Source organism: Saccopteryx leptura, chromosome 1, assembly GCF_036850995.1.
Source record: "Saccopteryx leptura isolate mSacLep1 chromosome 1, mSacLep1_pri_phased_curated, whole genome shotgun sequence".
NCBI classification, from domain to species: Eukaryota; Metazoa; Chordata; class Mammalia; order Chiroptera; family Emballonuridae; genus Saccopteryx; species Saccopteryx leptura.
In genome coordinates, this window is record NC_089503.1 from 150,347,832 (window position 1) to 150,363,668 (window position 15,837).

The window sequence follows — 15,837 nt, forward strand, 5'->3', positions numbered from 1 at the left end:
CTCTAATTTGCTTTTGTTTCAGTAATCACGGCAATAGATGAATGTTAATATCAGTGTTTCTACTTTATACACAGGATATATATTAATTTATAATTTATTGAGTCTATGTGTGTGCCTACTTGCTAGTTACTAAGCTCTTGAAAAGAACAGTGCTGACTAATGTCAGGACTTCATTTAATCCATGTTAATTTCAAAGAATTTTTAAATAATACCAGAAACGGGAGAGAAAAACCAAAGTTCTGTATGTAATTAGCAGTGAATGTGAAAGAATTTTTACTGGTATGAAACACAATAGTAACTGTTCTTTTCTAGGATGTCAGGTGGCTGTGCTTAGAACATGTTCTAGGGAGAAGGCTTCAAGTGACTGTCTAGTGACTTTTATAATCTCTTGACCCAGAGATGCTATCTATGATTTAGACGAGTTTTATGCTTCATAACTTGTAACTCTAGAAACAAGGTTTATCTTAGTTAAAAGCAGAAAATTTGGTCCCATCCAGCAGATTAGGCAATAAGATCATAGCATTATGTTTCATAGTTTGAGAGTTCATTAAAAAAAAGAAGAAAAAAGACACTTCTTAATATAGAAATGTAATGTCTTGTTCAAGAATGATCATACCTCATTAGCACTGAAAGTTAGTCAACTCACAGTTTGTGGTACCTAATTCATAAAAGAGAACCTCTGCTCTGCAGATACTTGCTTACTGAGCCTGAGCTTCTTGGAGGCCGAGACAGCGCCTAGTTCACCTCGGAGCCCTCGCGGCCGGCCAGGGGCCTGCTGAGGCTGCTGGGGCCGGGGCCGGGGCGCTTGGGTGAAGCCCAGCAGTCCCGCAGCAATGCCGCTGACTCTCCTACAGGAAGGTGACGCTGTCAGAGCAGAGTGAGCCTCTTCATCTAGACACATCTTTACAGAGATTTTACCACGAAAGGGAAGAAAGCCAAGCCTGTGGTTCTTCCACTGAGGCTGAAGTAAGAGGAGGGTCCTCTCTTAAGTATGCCTGTTTCAGGGAGAGCACTATTTAAGTATAAGAACTTAGTAGGGCTCCAAACTGCAAATAGTAGCTGATTTCAGAGCCGTGCTGATTTTCTTGTGCTCAGGCAGTCCAGGGTGCTGTCCAGGCGCAGCACAGGAACCCGCTGCGGACCAGAGGCCAGGGCTGCAGCCTCCCGCCATGCTCAGCCCGCCGCCACCTGGTTTCTGGGTTGGTCACTTGCAGCTCTGACTACTTTTCAGCATCACCTGTGAGAAAGTTACCTTTCTGTTTAATACAACCGCAAGGACATTGAGTGTAGGTTTCTTTAAAAACAGACTGTTCAAAGGTGCTGCAAAGCACTGTTTTCATATCAACAGAGGCAAACTCTGCTCTAGGGCAGTGGTTTTATGTGCTCACTTAAAATAATTGCAGTTTATGCATTAAGTTAGCTTCTTTCAGGTGGCATGTGGTTGGACTTGAGTATGTTTAATTTTATTTACTAGTAGATAACATCATTTCTTTCTTTTTTTCAATTACTCATTTGAGAGAGAGAGAGAAAGGGGGCGAGGAGCAGGAAACATCAACTCATAGTTGCTTCTGTATGTGCCTTGACCTGGTAAGCCTGGGGTTTTGAACCGGCGACCTCGGCATTCCAGGCCTACACTCTATCCACTGCGCAACCACAGGGCAGGCTGTGTCATTTCTTTAAGCAGAATCTTTTAGGACTATGATCCAGACTTCACGCCAGGCCCCTGACCTGAGTTGCACATGACCCCCCACACACACTGGCAAGTGAGTGAGCCTGGTAGAGAGCCAGAAGTAAGGTAGTTTCTCAGCAGCCCCAGGGAGAATTCAGTAAGGAGGAGATGGTCAGCCTGTCACATGCTAGGGAAGCCAAGGCCCATGAGGGTTGATAAAAATCTCCTATCTGATGAAACTGTTTTGGCTTTTGAGAGAGATGCAGTAGAATGCAGGGAAGGGAGGTAGATGAGATACTTGGGAAGGAGTGGACATGTGCCGGTGACTTCAGGTGATTATTTCAGGAAGGTGGGCCCTGATGGGAGGACACGTCCCTGCAGAGACAGTACAGAGTCACCTCGAGGAGATGGTGAGAGAAAACAGCGCATCAGATCCTCAGAAGTGTTCTGTTTACTCCCCCCAAGCATCATCTTTAGTTCTTGAATAATGTACTCTAGCTTCAGAATCTGAGTAAATAATGCATGACAGTCACCCCAGGTCTAAGGTTCTGCTCCAGTGCAGACTTGACCAGAGGCTAAGAAGTGACATAGCGGCTCACAGGGCAGGATTAGATGTTAAAACAAAACAAAAACCTGGCTTTTACGGGCAGGTGAGACACAGACACAACCCTGCATTTAAATCAGGAGAATGACTTGAGACTCTCTCTTGTCTGTTTCTCAGTGAAGACGGAGCAGGTGATAGAAATGATGCAGCCCCACCTGCCCGAACCCTGCATTTAAATCAGGAGAATGACTTGAGACTCTCTCTTGTCTGTTTCTCAGTGAAGACGGGGCAGGTGATAGAAATAATGCAGCCCCACCTGCCCGCGCCCCATTCTCGCCCCTCCCTAGGTCAGCCCTCCTCTGTGCCCAGGGCTCCGCGCGCTCTGTCACTGGTGGCAGAACCGGGCACGTGGTAATCACCACACTGACTGGGAAGGCTCAGAAAGAGCAAGTCCTGTTTCTGGAAGATAGTTGATTGCTCATGCAGTGACAGCCCAGACAGAGACGTCTCAACTGTTCGCCCTGCGGTTGATTAAAATACTTGGGATATATTTTAAACTATCAAAGATCAAGTCCATAAGGAAACAGGAGAGGGATCCTCTCTTGCTGCTGAGCCAGCATGGCTGTCGCTGGACCCCCTGGGCAGCCCGGGGGCAGCGGGGACTCCCAGCAGGGTCAGTCAAGGAGAAGCCCAGGCCACGCTGTGGAGGCGTGTGGCTTTGCTGTCCTGTGAGACCTGTTCTCAGAAAAGGACTGGGTTAAATCATTTACAAGGACCCTGATGAGGACCCTATTACTCGGGGGTTAGCTTGTTTAACCTGAGGGCGTTTCCCTTTTACCAAGGGCAGCCTCTGCAGCTAAAGTTTATCGACCACCTGCTCTGCTGGAACACAGCGGTGGTGCTAGCTCTCGTCAGTAGCTACAAACTCCTGACTTTTGTAGACTGCAGTCTGGCTGTCAATGTTGTAACATCCCAACTAGGGAAGTTTAGGAGCCGTTGAGCCAGATGAGGGAAGAATTTTTGGTATCAGGTTCTTATAATCTTTTCCTGAGGCAGCCATTGATCTCATGCTGGTGAGGCTCCTCCTGAACACAGTAAACAGCCAAGTGGAAACGCCTGAGTACTTTGTAGCACTGTTTGTGTAAATAAAGCAGTGAAATCAGCATATATCTTAAGCAAAACTTTGTGACTTGTATCTCCCATCAGCATAGATTAGCGAGGAGACTGTTCTTGTTTAAGCCCTTATTTTGGTCTCAGGCAGCTAGAGAAAGTGGCTTATCAGCAAATGTAATTTTTATAATGTTGCCATTCAATGTCTTTTAAAAAAATTCTCAGTGCCTTAGTCTGTGAACTCATAAAGTAAACTCAGACACTGTTGCGAGCTCATGCCCAGCTGTCCTAGAATGTGGGCTCTCAGGCCAGGTCTGTATAGTCAGGGAAAGGTAAAGAGGACAGAGCCACTTGAAATGTTTTCTTGGAGAAGGTCAGCATCAAGTGTGTGTGTGACCTTTCAATAGGGGTTGTTACAGAAGGCTGGCGGTCAGGTCCCCAGAGAGGCGGGGCGGGGGGCCCTGTCTGCGAGGCTCTGCCCCTGCCCCGTACCCATTAGTCTCAGTGTTAGGTCCCTGTTTGTATATTAGATCTTTTACTCTGATACTATCTTACCCTTTTATATTTATATATGATGGACGTCTTTGACTCTAAGGAGTGTTTGCTAATGAAGAAGACTGTCAGAATACTTATGTAAGGGATAGTCTAATTGGGGAAGTTTGTGTTTTTTGACCAAACCATGTTTTTGTCTACTGTACATCGAGGTGTACTTATTAAAATTCAATTTATTTCAGTATGTATTGTTTTAGGTAGACTTTGAAATTATTTTGGCTTGCCCATTGCTTTGCGAACAGTATCCACAATTGATCTGACACCTTTTTTTTGTGGTTCATGTATCCAAAGTTAACTCTCCATTTGTAAAAGATAAAGGGGGGGGGGGAGTTGTTTTTAAAATATTTTATTGTGATTTACTATTTTCTATTTTTAATTTTGTTTCAAGTGCCCCATTGCTGCTTTAACGTCCTGTTTTTCTGTTTCTTTTTCAGATGATTCTAGGAGAGGCCCTGTCTGTGTACTTTAACCTCTTGCACTCGAATTCCTTTATCAGGAATAACTACGTAGCCACTATTTACAAAGCCATCGGAACTTTTCTGTTTGGGGCTGCGGCCAGTCAGTCCCTGACGGACATCGCCAAGTACTCGATAGGTAGGCTGCGGCCCCACTTCTTGGACGTGTGTGACCCGGACTGGTCCAAGATCAACTGCAGTGAGGGCTACATCGAGAACTACATCTGCCGGGGGAATGCGGTCAAAGTGAAGGAGGGCAGGTGTGTGTCGCGTCGCGCGTGTCCTGTCATTGTGATCACACACGTGCACTTGCCCACAGTTTTTGCACAAAGTGCTGAGTGCTCTTCTGCTTCATAGAAGGGCTGGAAACCCAGGCTTTTCCATCAACATTCCAGCCACACCCAACTGCCAGATAGATGCAGGACAGACACCTTGTTTACAGTCAATAGTGAGGGGAGGGAAAGGCACACATTTATTTTACACAACTGAATGAGAAATCAAGAAATAGTCAATAGAATTTAACATGGCCTCAAGCACTCCGAAGGATATGGTGCCGTCATAGGGATACCCGCATCACGTTGCTCTTAGTTGGGAGTAGTGAGGCTGGGATGTTTATAGATGGCAACACAGAGGTGACTCACCTGGTACAGTAATGTCAGTGCACAGTTTTACAATAAACCTCAAAAAAAGCACTTAGTCTGGGGGGTATCTAAGGGAAGACCTGTGCCCATTTCAGTGCTGAAATAATGCTGTCTTAATGTTTTAGAATTTACTTATGTTTTATAAAGGAGTTCACTTTGGAGTGTTTCAAAGGTATTGTTACTAAGGGAACAAGCCCTGCAAGCGGAAAATAATCCTGAAGTCATGGTCACATAAGTTCACATGCAATTGAGTCGGGCCATTTATGCAGATAAAAAGGCTCGCCAGGCACTCCTTTAGAAATGCCTGGCCAGTTTGTTCTCCGTGACTCGTCACCCATCCTGGACCCCTCCAGTGACACTGTGTGGAGATTGGCCCCAGCTGTGTAGTGCTCCTGTGCTCACTGCCCCCCGCCCACCCTCCTGATTCCCAGAGGGCAGGGGCAGCGCTGCGCCCTGTGCAGGGAGGGCTGTTCACGGAATCCACTGTTGTGGCCTAGAGGGGAGAAAATGACTGTCCCTCTTTCTCTTCCAGACTGTCCTTCTACTCGGGCCACTCCTCCTTCTCCATGTACTGCATGCTCTTCCTGGCGGTAAGTGTGCGGGGCGGTGGAGGGGGGTCCTGTGCTCCTGCAGCCCACGTGGGCTCACCGTGCTCACCGCAGGTCCTCCCTGTGCACCACCTCCCACATTCCCCGTCGCCTGGACCCCACTGCTGTGCTGTGAGGTTCAGGAGAGAGTGAATGCCTGTCTGCCACATACGACTGTTTTGCAGTTTTCTTGTCCTTTGCTAGAGGTTGTAGACAGGTCCGTGGTAGAGCAGGTGGCAGATGGGGGGCCTTTAGGCTCACAGGAGTCTCCCCTTGTGCAGGGGCTTGTTTCTGACAGTGGTAGGGACCCAGCAAGTCTGCACACCGGGGCTCATGGTTGATGTCCTCTTACTCTGTCTGGGACAGGTGTTCTGGACACGCTAGCAGCTTCTGACGGCCTGGCAATCATGGACCTGCCCTCGCAGTCAGCACTCAGGGCCTGGCCGCTGCTCTCCAGGGCTGTGGGCGGGGAGTCCTGGTGATGGATGTGTAGGCAGCTGCTGCTGCTTCTCTCTGAGCAGGTTGTTGTCTTTGTTGTCTTCCCGCTTTCTGAGACACTCCCCAGACTGCGCTTCCTGGGACTAGTAAGGTCTGAACTTGGGGGAGGCTAGTCTCCTGCCATTCCCGGGTGCAGGGGTCCGTGCTAAGAGCAGTAAGTCAGGGTCAGTGGCCAAGATGCCACAGAGAACTAGTGATGAATGTGGACGCAGTAACTAACAGGAGACCAGGCTTCAGGGCTGATGCAAGGGGGCATGAAAGATCAACTTAGCCCTGGCCAGGCAGCTCAGTTGATCAGAGTATTGTCCCTGTACACCAAGGTTGTGGGTTCAATCCCCAGTCAGGGCACACACAAGAATCAACCAATGAGTGTATAAATGGAACAAATCTCAATAATAATGAGAAAGTCTTATAAAAAAAGACCAATTTATTGACTTTAAATTTTTTTCACGTTTAGAGAGAAAGAAACAATGATCTGTTCCTCTATGTGCCGACCAGGGATCGAACCCGCAACCTCTGGTCAACACTCGAATCAACCAAGCTACTTGGCCAGGGCTTGGCTTTTATTATATTGTGTGTGTGTCCCTCTCTCTTTCTGTAGAAGTCAGAATTTGGTGGGGGGGAGATCTTTAGACAGGCCACCTATAATGTCTTAATTTTAAGTGGATTTTTATAGTTCTGCTTTGTGTAAGTTTGCTGTTTCCTGTTTTCCCTGTTTGACCACATTAAGTGCTATGTGCGTATTTAATGCTCAGATTAAAAACCCAGGTGTAATATTAAGTGTAGACTGCTGGGACTTAATTTGGTCTCCTTTAGAGAGAATTTAAAGTCCAGTTTTATCAGAATCTTGCTTTTATTTGCAAAACCAAATTCCAGAAGTTAAGAGCATACAGATTGCAGATGTGGTATAAAATTCAAGTCCACCACTTCAAAACCATTACAATAGAGCTAGTTTTGGGCTTCTTCCACATTTCTGGAAATTGCAAGGTTTTCATTTTACTTCAATTAAATTTCAAGAAGTAATTCTATGGAATTGAGAACTTCCTTTTTAAAACACACACCCAGATGTTTCTCCAGATGTTTCTGCAGATGTGTGGTAGGAACTGTGACTGACTGGAAAGTACTAATAGTAAATAGTGTTCTCACAGCCTGTGTTCTTTTATCTCACTGGGAAGAGTTAGCAGTCTTTTGTTATCATAGTTTTGTTATTAGAAGGCCCGGGGACTGGGAGGAAGGGGGAAGGCCTGGCAGTAACTGAGCCAATAATATCCTGAGAATTGTCCCCATAGCTGGAGTCTGGGACTGCCCTGAATGGCTCCTGGGCACTTGGACATGTTGTGTGTGAGCCAGAGCTCACCGGGCAGGTCCTGGGGGTTGTCCCCGCATGCCTGTGTGCATCTGTGAATCCTTCTTTATGAGGGACCGGTGAGTGTTGGAGTGGTGATTTCCATGGACAGCACTTGACGCTCAACTCTCTAATGACCCCATGAGGAGGGCGATGGCCACGCTGTCAATGGGGGGGGGGGTCTGCCATGGTCTGGAGGTGCTGGTGTCTGCAGACCTGAGCAGTGACAGTGAGCCAGGTCGGGGCGGCCATCTCTGTGCCTGAAAGGGTGGCTGGCTTGAGGGAGGGCAAAAATCGCTGCCCCATGTGTGATTACCTAACGATCCCTAGTATTTAGTGACTGCTCTGTTCCCAGCTCACAGCTCTTCTCTCCCCTCCCTCCCCGCCAGCTCTACCTGCAGGCCAGGATGAAGGCGGACTGGGCACGGCTCCTGCGCCCCACGCTGCAGTTTGGCTTGGTTGCCTTGTCCATCTATGTGGGCCTGTCCCGCGTCTCAGATTACAAGCACCACTGGAGCGACGTGCTCACGGGGCTCATTCAGGGAGCACTGGTCGCGGTACTGGTCGTAAGTACCCGGGGCAGCTGCCCCCACCTGGACGCTGGCAGACACTTGGGTGAATGAGTAGAAAACAGGGTCCCCGTGAGAAAAGTGCGGAGATAGAGAATGTGACCCCTTTGTTCTGGGTCAGAACCCCAGTACTGCTGAGAGCATGCCAGGACAGACAGCAGGCCAACACTGGGTCACTCTTTACAGAAGATGAAAGTGCATTCCATATTTTTATTGTAAAGAAGGCTCTATCACCAGTTTTCAGCAACGAATTGGGAAAATGATTTACCAGAATGAAGCTATTTGCTCAAGACATAACAAAGCAGCTCTCAATTTGGAAGAATCCCTTTTAACAAAAATTCCTGCCAGCCACTGATTTTTGTATCCTTAGTCTGCATCCCATAAATATAGCCTTTATTTTTGTAAACTGCTTATTGCAACTTTGTATACAGCTTCTAAACTTAAACCATCTTATTAAGGTGTGTTACCTGTTCCCTGTAGGTTGTGTATGTGTCGGATTTCTTCAAGGAGAGAAACTCCTTTAAAGAAAGGAAGGAGGAGGGCTCTCACACGACTCTGCATGAGACGCCCACCGCTGGGAACCACTACCAGAACAGCCACCAGCCCTGAGCGGCCCGGAGGAGCGCCTGCTCCTGCAGGGGGCACACCCGAAGGACAGGGTCCGTGTGCCGCCTGCCCACCTACAAGGACTGCTACTACGCCCACGCCACGCCATGCCCAGTTACTCCCCACCACGCCCATCTCAGCTCCGCGTTCAAGACAGTCTCAAGCCTTTCACTAAACAGTGCCCACCTGTACGTTTTTTATTAAAAATGTAATGCTTATGTACAAACACGTGTGTGCTGATGCCTGATTTAAATATACAATTGATGCGGGAGGACCCGTCGGTGTCGCAGGCACCGGCAGCCCACGGCCGTTATCCGACTACAAGTACAGGCTGGCGGCAAACACAATGTCTCTCTTGATCTTGGTGATTCCTAAGAGAAAAGAAAACACGGTTCAGTTTGAACTTTCAAGAATAATTCCCCTTTCCTGCGGCTTTGAAGACAAGCACCCTTCCTGACTGAACGGGGGAGACAGGAGCCGGTCAGAATAGCACCTGAGGAGCTCCCAGCCACCTAGAGGGGACACTCAGAAACCAGACCCTGGTCTTACGACGTGACTCTGAAGTGTGTGTGTGGGGGGAGGGGACCCGAACCTAAAGTGGTCAAAATGACTTATCTGGGAAGGACTAAGCTGTCAGAAGTCAGATGACCTGACCTGAAGAACACATTTTCAGTTAACATGTGAAATTTTTCCTAGACAAAATCAGGAAAATAAGTTTTCTTTAAAAAGTGTTCGTAACTAGACTCACACCTGGAGGGATGAACAGGTCAGCTGTCAGCATGGTGCAGCGTGAGCCGTGTCTGGGGCCCTGTGTGCAGGCTCAGCCCTGCGTGCAAATGGTCCCCGTGTACGCACCAGCCTGTTCTGCTGGTCCATGGGCCTGGTGGGGTCTGGGCTCCCGCAGCCTCCCACCTTCTCTACATACTGGCCCAACCAGTCAGCACAGCACCCTGCCACCAAAGCCTGTGCTCAGTCCTGGGGGAAAGCAGAGGTGGGCCACATGTTCATGCTCACCCTGCCCAGCCCACAGGCTCTGCCATGCTCTCATGTGCCAAGCAGGCTTGAAGGGCCTAACGGCCGCCTGAGCGGGCACCACCCTCGTTCACCCCCACCCACCCAGTCTCTTCCTCTGAGTTTCTCCTACACCTCTCAGCACCTGGCACATTTAAGGTGGCCTGACTGCTCTGTCTCCCCTCCACAAAGGGAGGGACTCGAGTCATGTTCATGGCTGTACCCCTAGTGCTTACTTCAGCGCCAGACTCACGGGATGTGCACAGCACATCCTTGTGAACAGAATACATGAAAGCTTTTCTGGACACTAACACAGGGTACATAAGGGCCCTGTGCGGCTGTCCAGTGAGCGGCGGCAGTGTTCCAGCTGAGCATGTACCACGCCTCGCCGCATTGGCCTGAGCCAGGCTGCGGGCAGACACTGACCTTCGGCAAACTTGTTCTCCAGCTCTGTATTCCCAATGGCCTTTGCCGCCTGACACATCTGTCGCAGCAGCTCCTCCAGGCGCCGCATGCAGCGGATAATGCTGCCTGCAGAGGAGAAGAGAGGAGACATCGCTCATAAAGGGAGAGCAGGTGGGCAGGGAAGGGGAGCGCAGGGGCAGCTGACCAGCAAGACTCACGGGCCCTTCCGAGCGGCATGGGAGCTGCCCACGTGCCGGGCTGCTATGCGGGATGAGGGGGTGCGGAGCTGGTTTTGTGTCCGCCCTTACTAGCGGCAGGGCCGTGGTCTGTCACGTGTCAGCACCTGCTCCTACAGAGGGAGGGAAGCACCAGGCCCTGGCGCAGCGGAGAGCCAAGGGCACGTAAGCGGGGCCTGTGAGAATGAGGAGGCTGTCGGCAGTGATGGACAAGGGGAAGTAGCAGTCAGGACCCGAGGAGAGGGGCCTACTGAGCATAGACACCATCCTGGCACATGGACGCAACAGACTTGTAAGCAGCCAGTGACAGTCCGAGCTGGAAGGTGCCATCGTTCACTGCTCTTGATGTCAAGTGGACTTGTCAGGGCTTGCTGCACACTGTGCGTCCTCACGGCCACAGAGAGAGCCTCATCCACTGGACTGCACCTGAGACAGGGCCGCATTGGAGCTGGGAACCATCTCTGTCCAACTTCCGCAAGGGCGGGCTGGGGCCGTTCTCGAAGAGCTGCTGCCCTAAATTTTAAACCCTCAGGACTTGAGTTTTAACGTCTAACATGTCTCAGGAGTATCGCTTCTCTCTGGAAAGGCCAGCTGTGAACTCACACTTGAAATGGAATAACTCACTAGCGCTTACCAAGTCTTGTAATGCCCACTGCCCAGGACCAACGGCATTTACATTAATGTCTTCCATGCTGTGTCCACTGTCTCTGGGAAGTCAGCAGAAAGAACTCAGCGCAGAGGGCCCCCTAGCTGAGACCAAGGCAAGCAGCCAGGGCAGTGGGCAGTGGGCAGTGGGCAGCGTCGCACGAGCAGAGTGCGCCCCTGCAGGGCACCCAGAGGCCAGGGCAGTGAGAACAGAGATGCCACTTCGGGATGAGACTGGTCAGATGACTCCGAGGAGCAGGTTGCCGTGGCACAGAAATGGAGACAACACCCCTCTGAGGAGACCACAGTCTGCTGTGAGCAGGGCGCTCACCTCCAGACCTGGCGCGGGGGAGGGAGTGGAGGCAGGAGGCACAGCGGCCACAGGGAGGCCTCAAGGGAGATGGGTCCTGGTCTGCACTCCAGCACTCTGCAGCAGCTCTGTGATAAAGGCCCACCCTCTGCACTCCCCAGCTCCCTTATCTGTAAGACGGCACGGTCATTAATCTAACAGAGTAGAGGGCGCGCTCTACGTAATTCGGCATCTGTGTCATCGGGGACCAGACAACATGCTCTTGGACAAGGCATAACTCTGAAGGAAAGTCACATCAACACTGGCCTTTAGCCAACACGTCCAAAGTCCAAATAGTTGTTTATGTCCGACTCTCCTTCCATTAAAAGGTCCACGGAGCTCGTGGACAGAACCGCCAGCCCTCAGACAGCCTATTCCCACCACAGTCCATCAGTGACTGGGCTCCCAGCAGAGTCGTTTCCTAGTGGAGGGTCAACAGCAGAAGTGGCAGCCAGGATACACACACGACAAAACCCAACCAGCCAAACAGGGTGGAGACACCTCACTCCCACATGTGTGGGCAGCTAGCGAGGGCCCTGAGGGTGTTGTGCCACAGGAGACCAAAGTGCCTGATGTCCACAGGCCTCAAGGACAGGTGGAAATAAAGAGTGATGTCCACCATTTGCTGGGCACTTATTTTTCAAGATGGTCGTTCTTAAATTAAGTTTTAATCCAATTTGGTCCTGGGAGGTGGCAGTTGGAATGCCTACTCTATCGTCATCTTTCCGCCCTACTGGGTGCTTATTTTGTGGCGGTGTGTACTCTATATTTATGAAAATCCTCTCATCTGACCTTTGCTAGTCCACAGGACAAGCACTGTTATTCTCCTTACTTTATAAAGAGGGAAAAGGAGAACAGGGAAGTTACACCTAACTTGGCCCAGGTCAGAGACAGTAAGGGGCAGAGTCAGGGTCCAAGCCCAGAATGCCACACACGTTCCCAGCCCAGGCATGTAAGTGCTGTCTAGTGCAGTGCCTCACAGGAGTGCTAGTTTCCACACTTCTTACAGCAGGTGTACTGTTCTATCGACTTCAATTTTAATTAAGTTACATTTATACATTTCAAGTTAAAAAGTCACGCCCAAGAAGTAGAAGGGTCAGAGGAGGGCGCCGTCCGCGAGGCCGTGTCCCCACTGTGGGCCTTGAGAGACTGAGCCAGGGGCCAGCAGAAGACTGGGAGAGTCTGTCGGCCCTGACTTGAGCTCTAGTGCCTGGAGGTCCACGAGTGGCCTTTCCTGTGAGAATGATCACTTGTGGAACCCCATTTTCTTTTTACAGCTTCAGTGGTACCTTGAGATACGAACAGACCAACATACGAAAAAAAATTTTTTTAAGATACGAGCTGCGACTCGGTCCGTATTTTTGTTCAAGATCCGATCGAAATTCCGAGATATGAGTTGTGATTTGGGAAGCTGCAGCTAGTTGGTGCGTAGGTCCAGTATAGGCAGTTTGATATACGAGTTGATTGACTTACGAGCTCGGTAACAGAACGAATTAAATTCATATCTCAAGGTACCACTGTATTAGTTTACAGCCTTCAATCACCATGACCATCAAGATTTTTTTTTTTACTGAAATAAAGAAAAGCTACTCTCAATTTGTATAAATAGGCCATGATTATAGAAATAAATTTTACAGCCCTGGCCAGACAGCTTGGTTGGTTAGAGAATCCTCAGAAAGTGCAGAGGTTGCTGGTTTGAGCCCCAAAGTGCACGCAGAAACAGATTGATGTTCCTGTCTCTCTCTCCCTCTAAAATCAATAAAATAAACATTTTAAAACAAATCTTAAAAAATAAATTTTACAGAAACAAAAGAATGCCATTAATTCTAGGTACATTCTATTGCCAACAAAATGTTGATTACCCAGACACATTACAGGCACCTCCAACTCAACATTTCCAAAATGGGAACTCATTACTTCCAATCCTTTCCACCAACCTATGAAAAGGCTCAGTTTGCTCCTTCAGGGTGGAGACTAATCCCACCCTTCACGGTGTCAGTGTAAGAGGCCAGAGAAACAGTGCACGTAGGTCAAGTGTTTAACAGCAGCCTGCAGAGTGCTGGTGAGGCCTGCAGTCCACTCTGGCTCTGTGCTGCAGGGAGGCCGGCCCAGGTCCACTGCCCCAGCACAGGGGCGGGGAGGGCGGGGGCAGGGCAGGAATGGAAAGGGCACCCCTCACGTGACCTCTCCACCAGTATAAACATGCTTCTTTTGCAAGGCTTCTATCCAAAGAAAATTAAATTCGGTGTGACTAACAGGAACAGACCGGATTCTCAGTCCTTCACAACTAAATGAAACCCTTCTCAGTGTCCTCGGCTGTGTGGGGCTCAGAGAGGAGGCTAGGCACCGTGGCTCACAAACACTGTTTCGATAGGCTTCACCTGGGTACCAAGAGACAGCACAGACAACCTGATACATTTTGGTAATTTTACAAGCTGGTTTACGTTCATAATCAGAATCTGCAATAGTTATCAGAGGCGGAACCACATGAAGTCACTGCTCAGACAAGTGTCACGCACCCCTGAGTGGACACACAACCATGTCACACTCTGTTAACATGATAATGTCTGCATATTTAGTTCTGAGGTGTCAGGTGACAGGACATGCTCAAGCAACGAGGCTAGGAGGCACAGGACTGCATCCACAATGGCATGGCTGCTGGCCAGTCACGTCAACAAGTCACATGAGCCACTCCAATGCTGCTCACAGCTGCCTGAAGGCCAAAGCCTTCCCCTGGGACTGAAGACCAGAGCTGTGACCTGTCTTATCCAGCACAGTGCCCACCCACCGCCCTTCCCCACTGGGAAGGGCTCTTCTCCCTCTGTGGAAATCATTCTGCCCCCTCAGCTATGACCAGCTACAGTAGGTGCCGCACCAACGCCACAAAGCCATGACCCCAGGCTCTCTTCTGAACCTGACAAGGAACCAAAACATACCAACCTAACGATTTGTCACAAAAACCCTTTTTTCTGGTCTTGCTTGAGTAGAAAGCATAAGTGAATTCTTACCAGACATTGCCTTTAACAAGCACTGTGAAAAATGCAGATGAAACAGAACATTTTCCAGCATACAAGTCAGTGTGCCGGCCCTGTTACGTGTGCTCAGGCTCACACTGTTCTGAAGAACTCTCATTGAGCCAGTTCACACGGCACACAGAACTGAACTGCACAACGCAGTGGTTGCTGGCAGACTCGGAGCTGTGTGACCGCGGTCACTGGACAACAGGTGTCCGCTTGAGTCCGGCTCCACTCAGAACCCTGACATGTTCCGAAGGCCATCCAAGCTTTAGCAGTATCAGCAGCTCATTCTTTTCTGGAGCTGAGCACCATTCCCCTGAATGGATGCACCACAGTCTCCTGTCCCCTCCAAAGGATGATTGGGCGCACAAACAAGCGTCAGGCTTTGGTGCTTTCAGAGGGGACAGAGCAACATGTCTCAGACAGCATTACCCTCTCCAGCTCCGGCGTCCCCCAGCGGCCCATAGTGCCTGGCTGATCCTGTCCCCATGCTAGCAACGTGACTGTACAGGGCCTGACTGGAGGGCAGCGTCACAAACCCTTTCCTGCGGGCGCTGACCAGGCACCAGCATAGGATGAACTCTCTCTGAGGGCAGAGACGGCTGCGCTCACTGCGCCAAGGTCTCAGCGATTATCAGGGACCTACTCCCAAGTCATCTAGTGATAACTGTGCCAAAACTTCAACACAGGAATGATATATATTAATGAAATACAACTCTGCAAGCCCACTGGAAAATCCCTAATGACACTGGTGCTCCCTGGCCAGGGGGAGGCATGAGGCCGACAGGTCTCTCCCCCAGTGTGGGGCCGTGCTCCACAGAAGCCCGGGGTGGGCAGGACACTAAACAGCTTCCAGTGACGACTTGTCACAGGAGCTTTCCTGATGCCACACGCTAATGCATAGCATCCTTTGTGCACAGTGCCGAGTGCAATACTGGTTTTCCATAGACAGAAACAAAGTTTCTTCTTTTACTAAAATAAATAAAAATTTAAAAACAACAAAAACTCCTCTCCCTTAAGAACCACTATCATTTTGTCATTGTGTTTATCTTATCAGTGAGGCAGACACTAAATAAACATGAGCTAGGATATTTATTAGCTGATTCTGGAACTCTGTGGGCATGAAGCCATTCATTTCCCTTTGTCTCAACATGAAGCATGAAGTGTCGTGTTGGCAAGTGAGCTTCACAGCTGAGACAGCTGTCACACCTGCTGGGGCCTGTGTGAAGCACTGTTCACCCGGGAGGGAGTGTGTCACTTCCCTTTCGTCACATTCCTCAGGCACTGCTACCACAATGAACATATTACAGACCTTCTCACCTACAGTGAATGTTCAATGGATGTAAATAGGTTTAGGACTTAAGAAGTCTCTTCATGATCCAAAATTCAAGAATAAGGTTATTATGGCACTAACATGAAGTTGTCAACTACTGTGTGACTTGTAGTAATAGAGGCCAGGGTTCTAGACTGCCACAACCTTAGTCTAATTATTCACTTTCTTATTATTTTATTTATTGATTTCAGCAAAGGAGGAAGGGGGAGTGAAAGAGAGAGATAGGAACACTGAGCTCTTCCTGTATGTGCCCTGACTAGGGATC

At 49.4% G+C, this 15,837-nt stretch overlaps 2 protein-coding genes across 4 annotated transcripts in view; one reads left to right on the top strand and one right to left on the bottom strand.

Annotated features, from left to right (window-relative positions):
- Nucleotides 1–8,802, top strand: part of PLPP1 (phospholipid phosphatase 1) — a 62,725-nt gene extending 53,923 nt beyond the window's left edge. For all 3 annotated transcript variants that reach the window (XM_066377686.1, XM_066377702.1, XM_066377692.1), the window contains 4 exons: nt 4,310–4,590; nt 5,504–5,561; nt 7,791–7,967; nt 8,451–8,802. In XM_066377686.1, the coding sequence (XP_066233783.1) occupies nt 4,310–4,590; nt 5,504–5,561; nt 7,791–7,967; nt 8,451–8,579 (645 nt within the window). In that variant the 3' untranslated portion in view covers nt 8,580–8,802. The remainder of the gene's footprint in view (nt 1–4,309; nt 4,591–5,503; nt 5,562–7,790; nt 7,968–8,450) is intronic.
- The window catches only part of MTREX (Mtr4 exosome RNA helicase), a 69,069-nt gene continuing 61,980 nt past the window's right edge, over nt 8,749–15,837 (bottom strand). Inside the window, exons 26-27 of the mRNA XM_066377674.1 lie at nt 10,014–10,118; nt 8,749–8,947 (exon numbers count right to left, since the gene is read on the bottom strand). Coding sequence (XP_066233771.1) covers nt 8,895–8,947; nt 10,014–10,118 — 158 coding nt within the window. The 3' untranslated portion in view covers nt 8,749–8,894. The remainder of the gene's footprint in view (nt 8,948–10,013; nt 10,119–15,837) is intronic.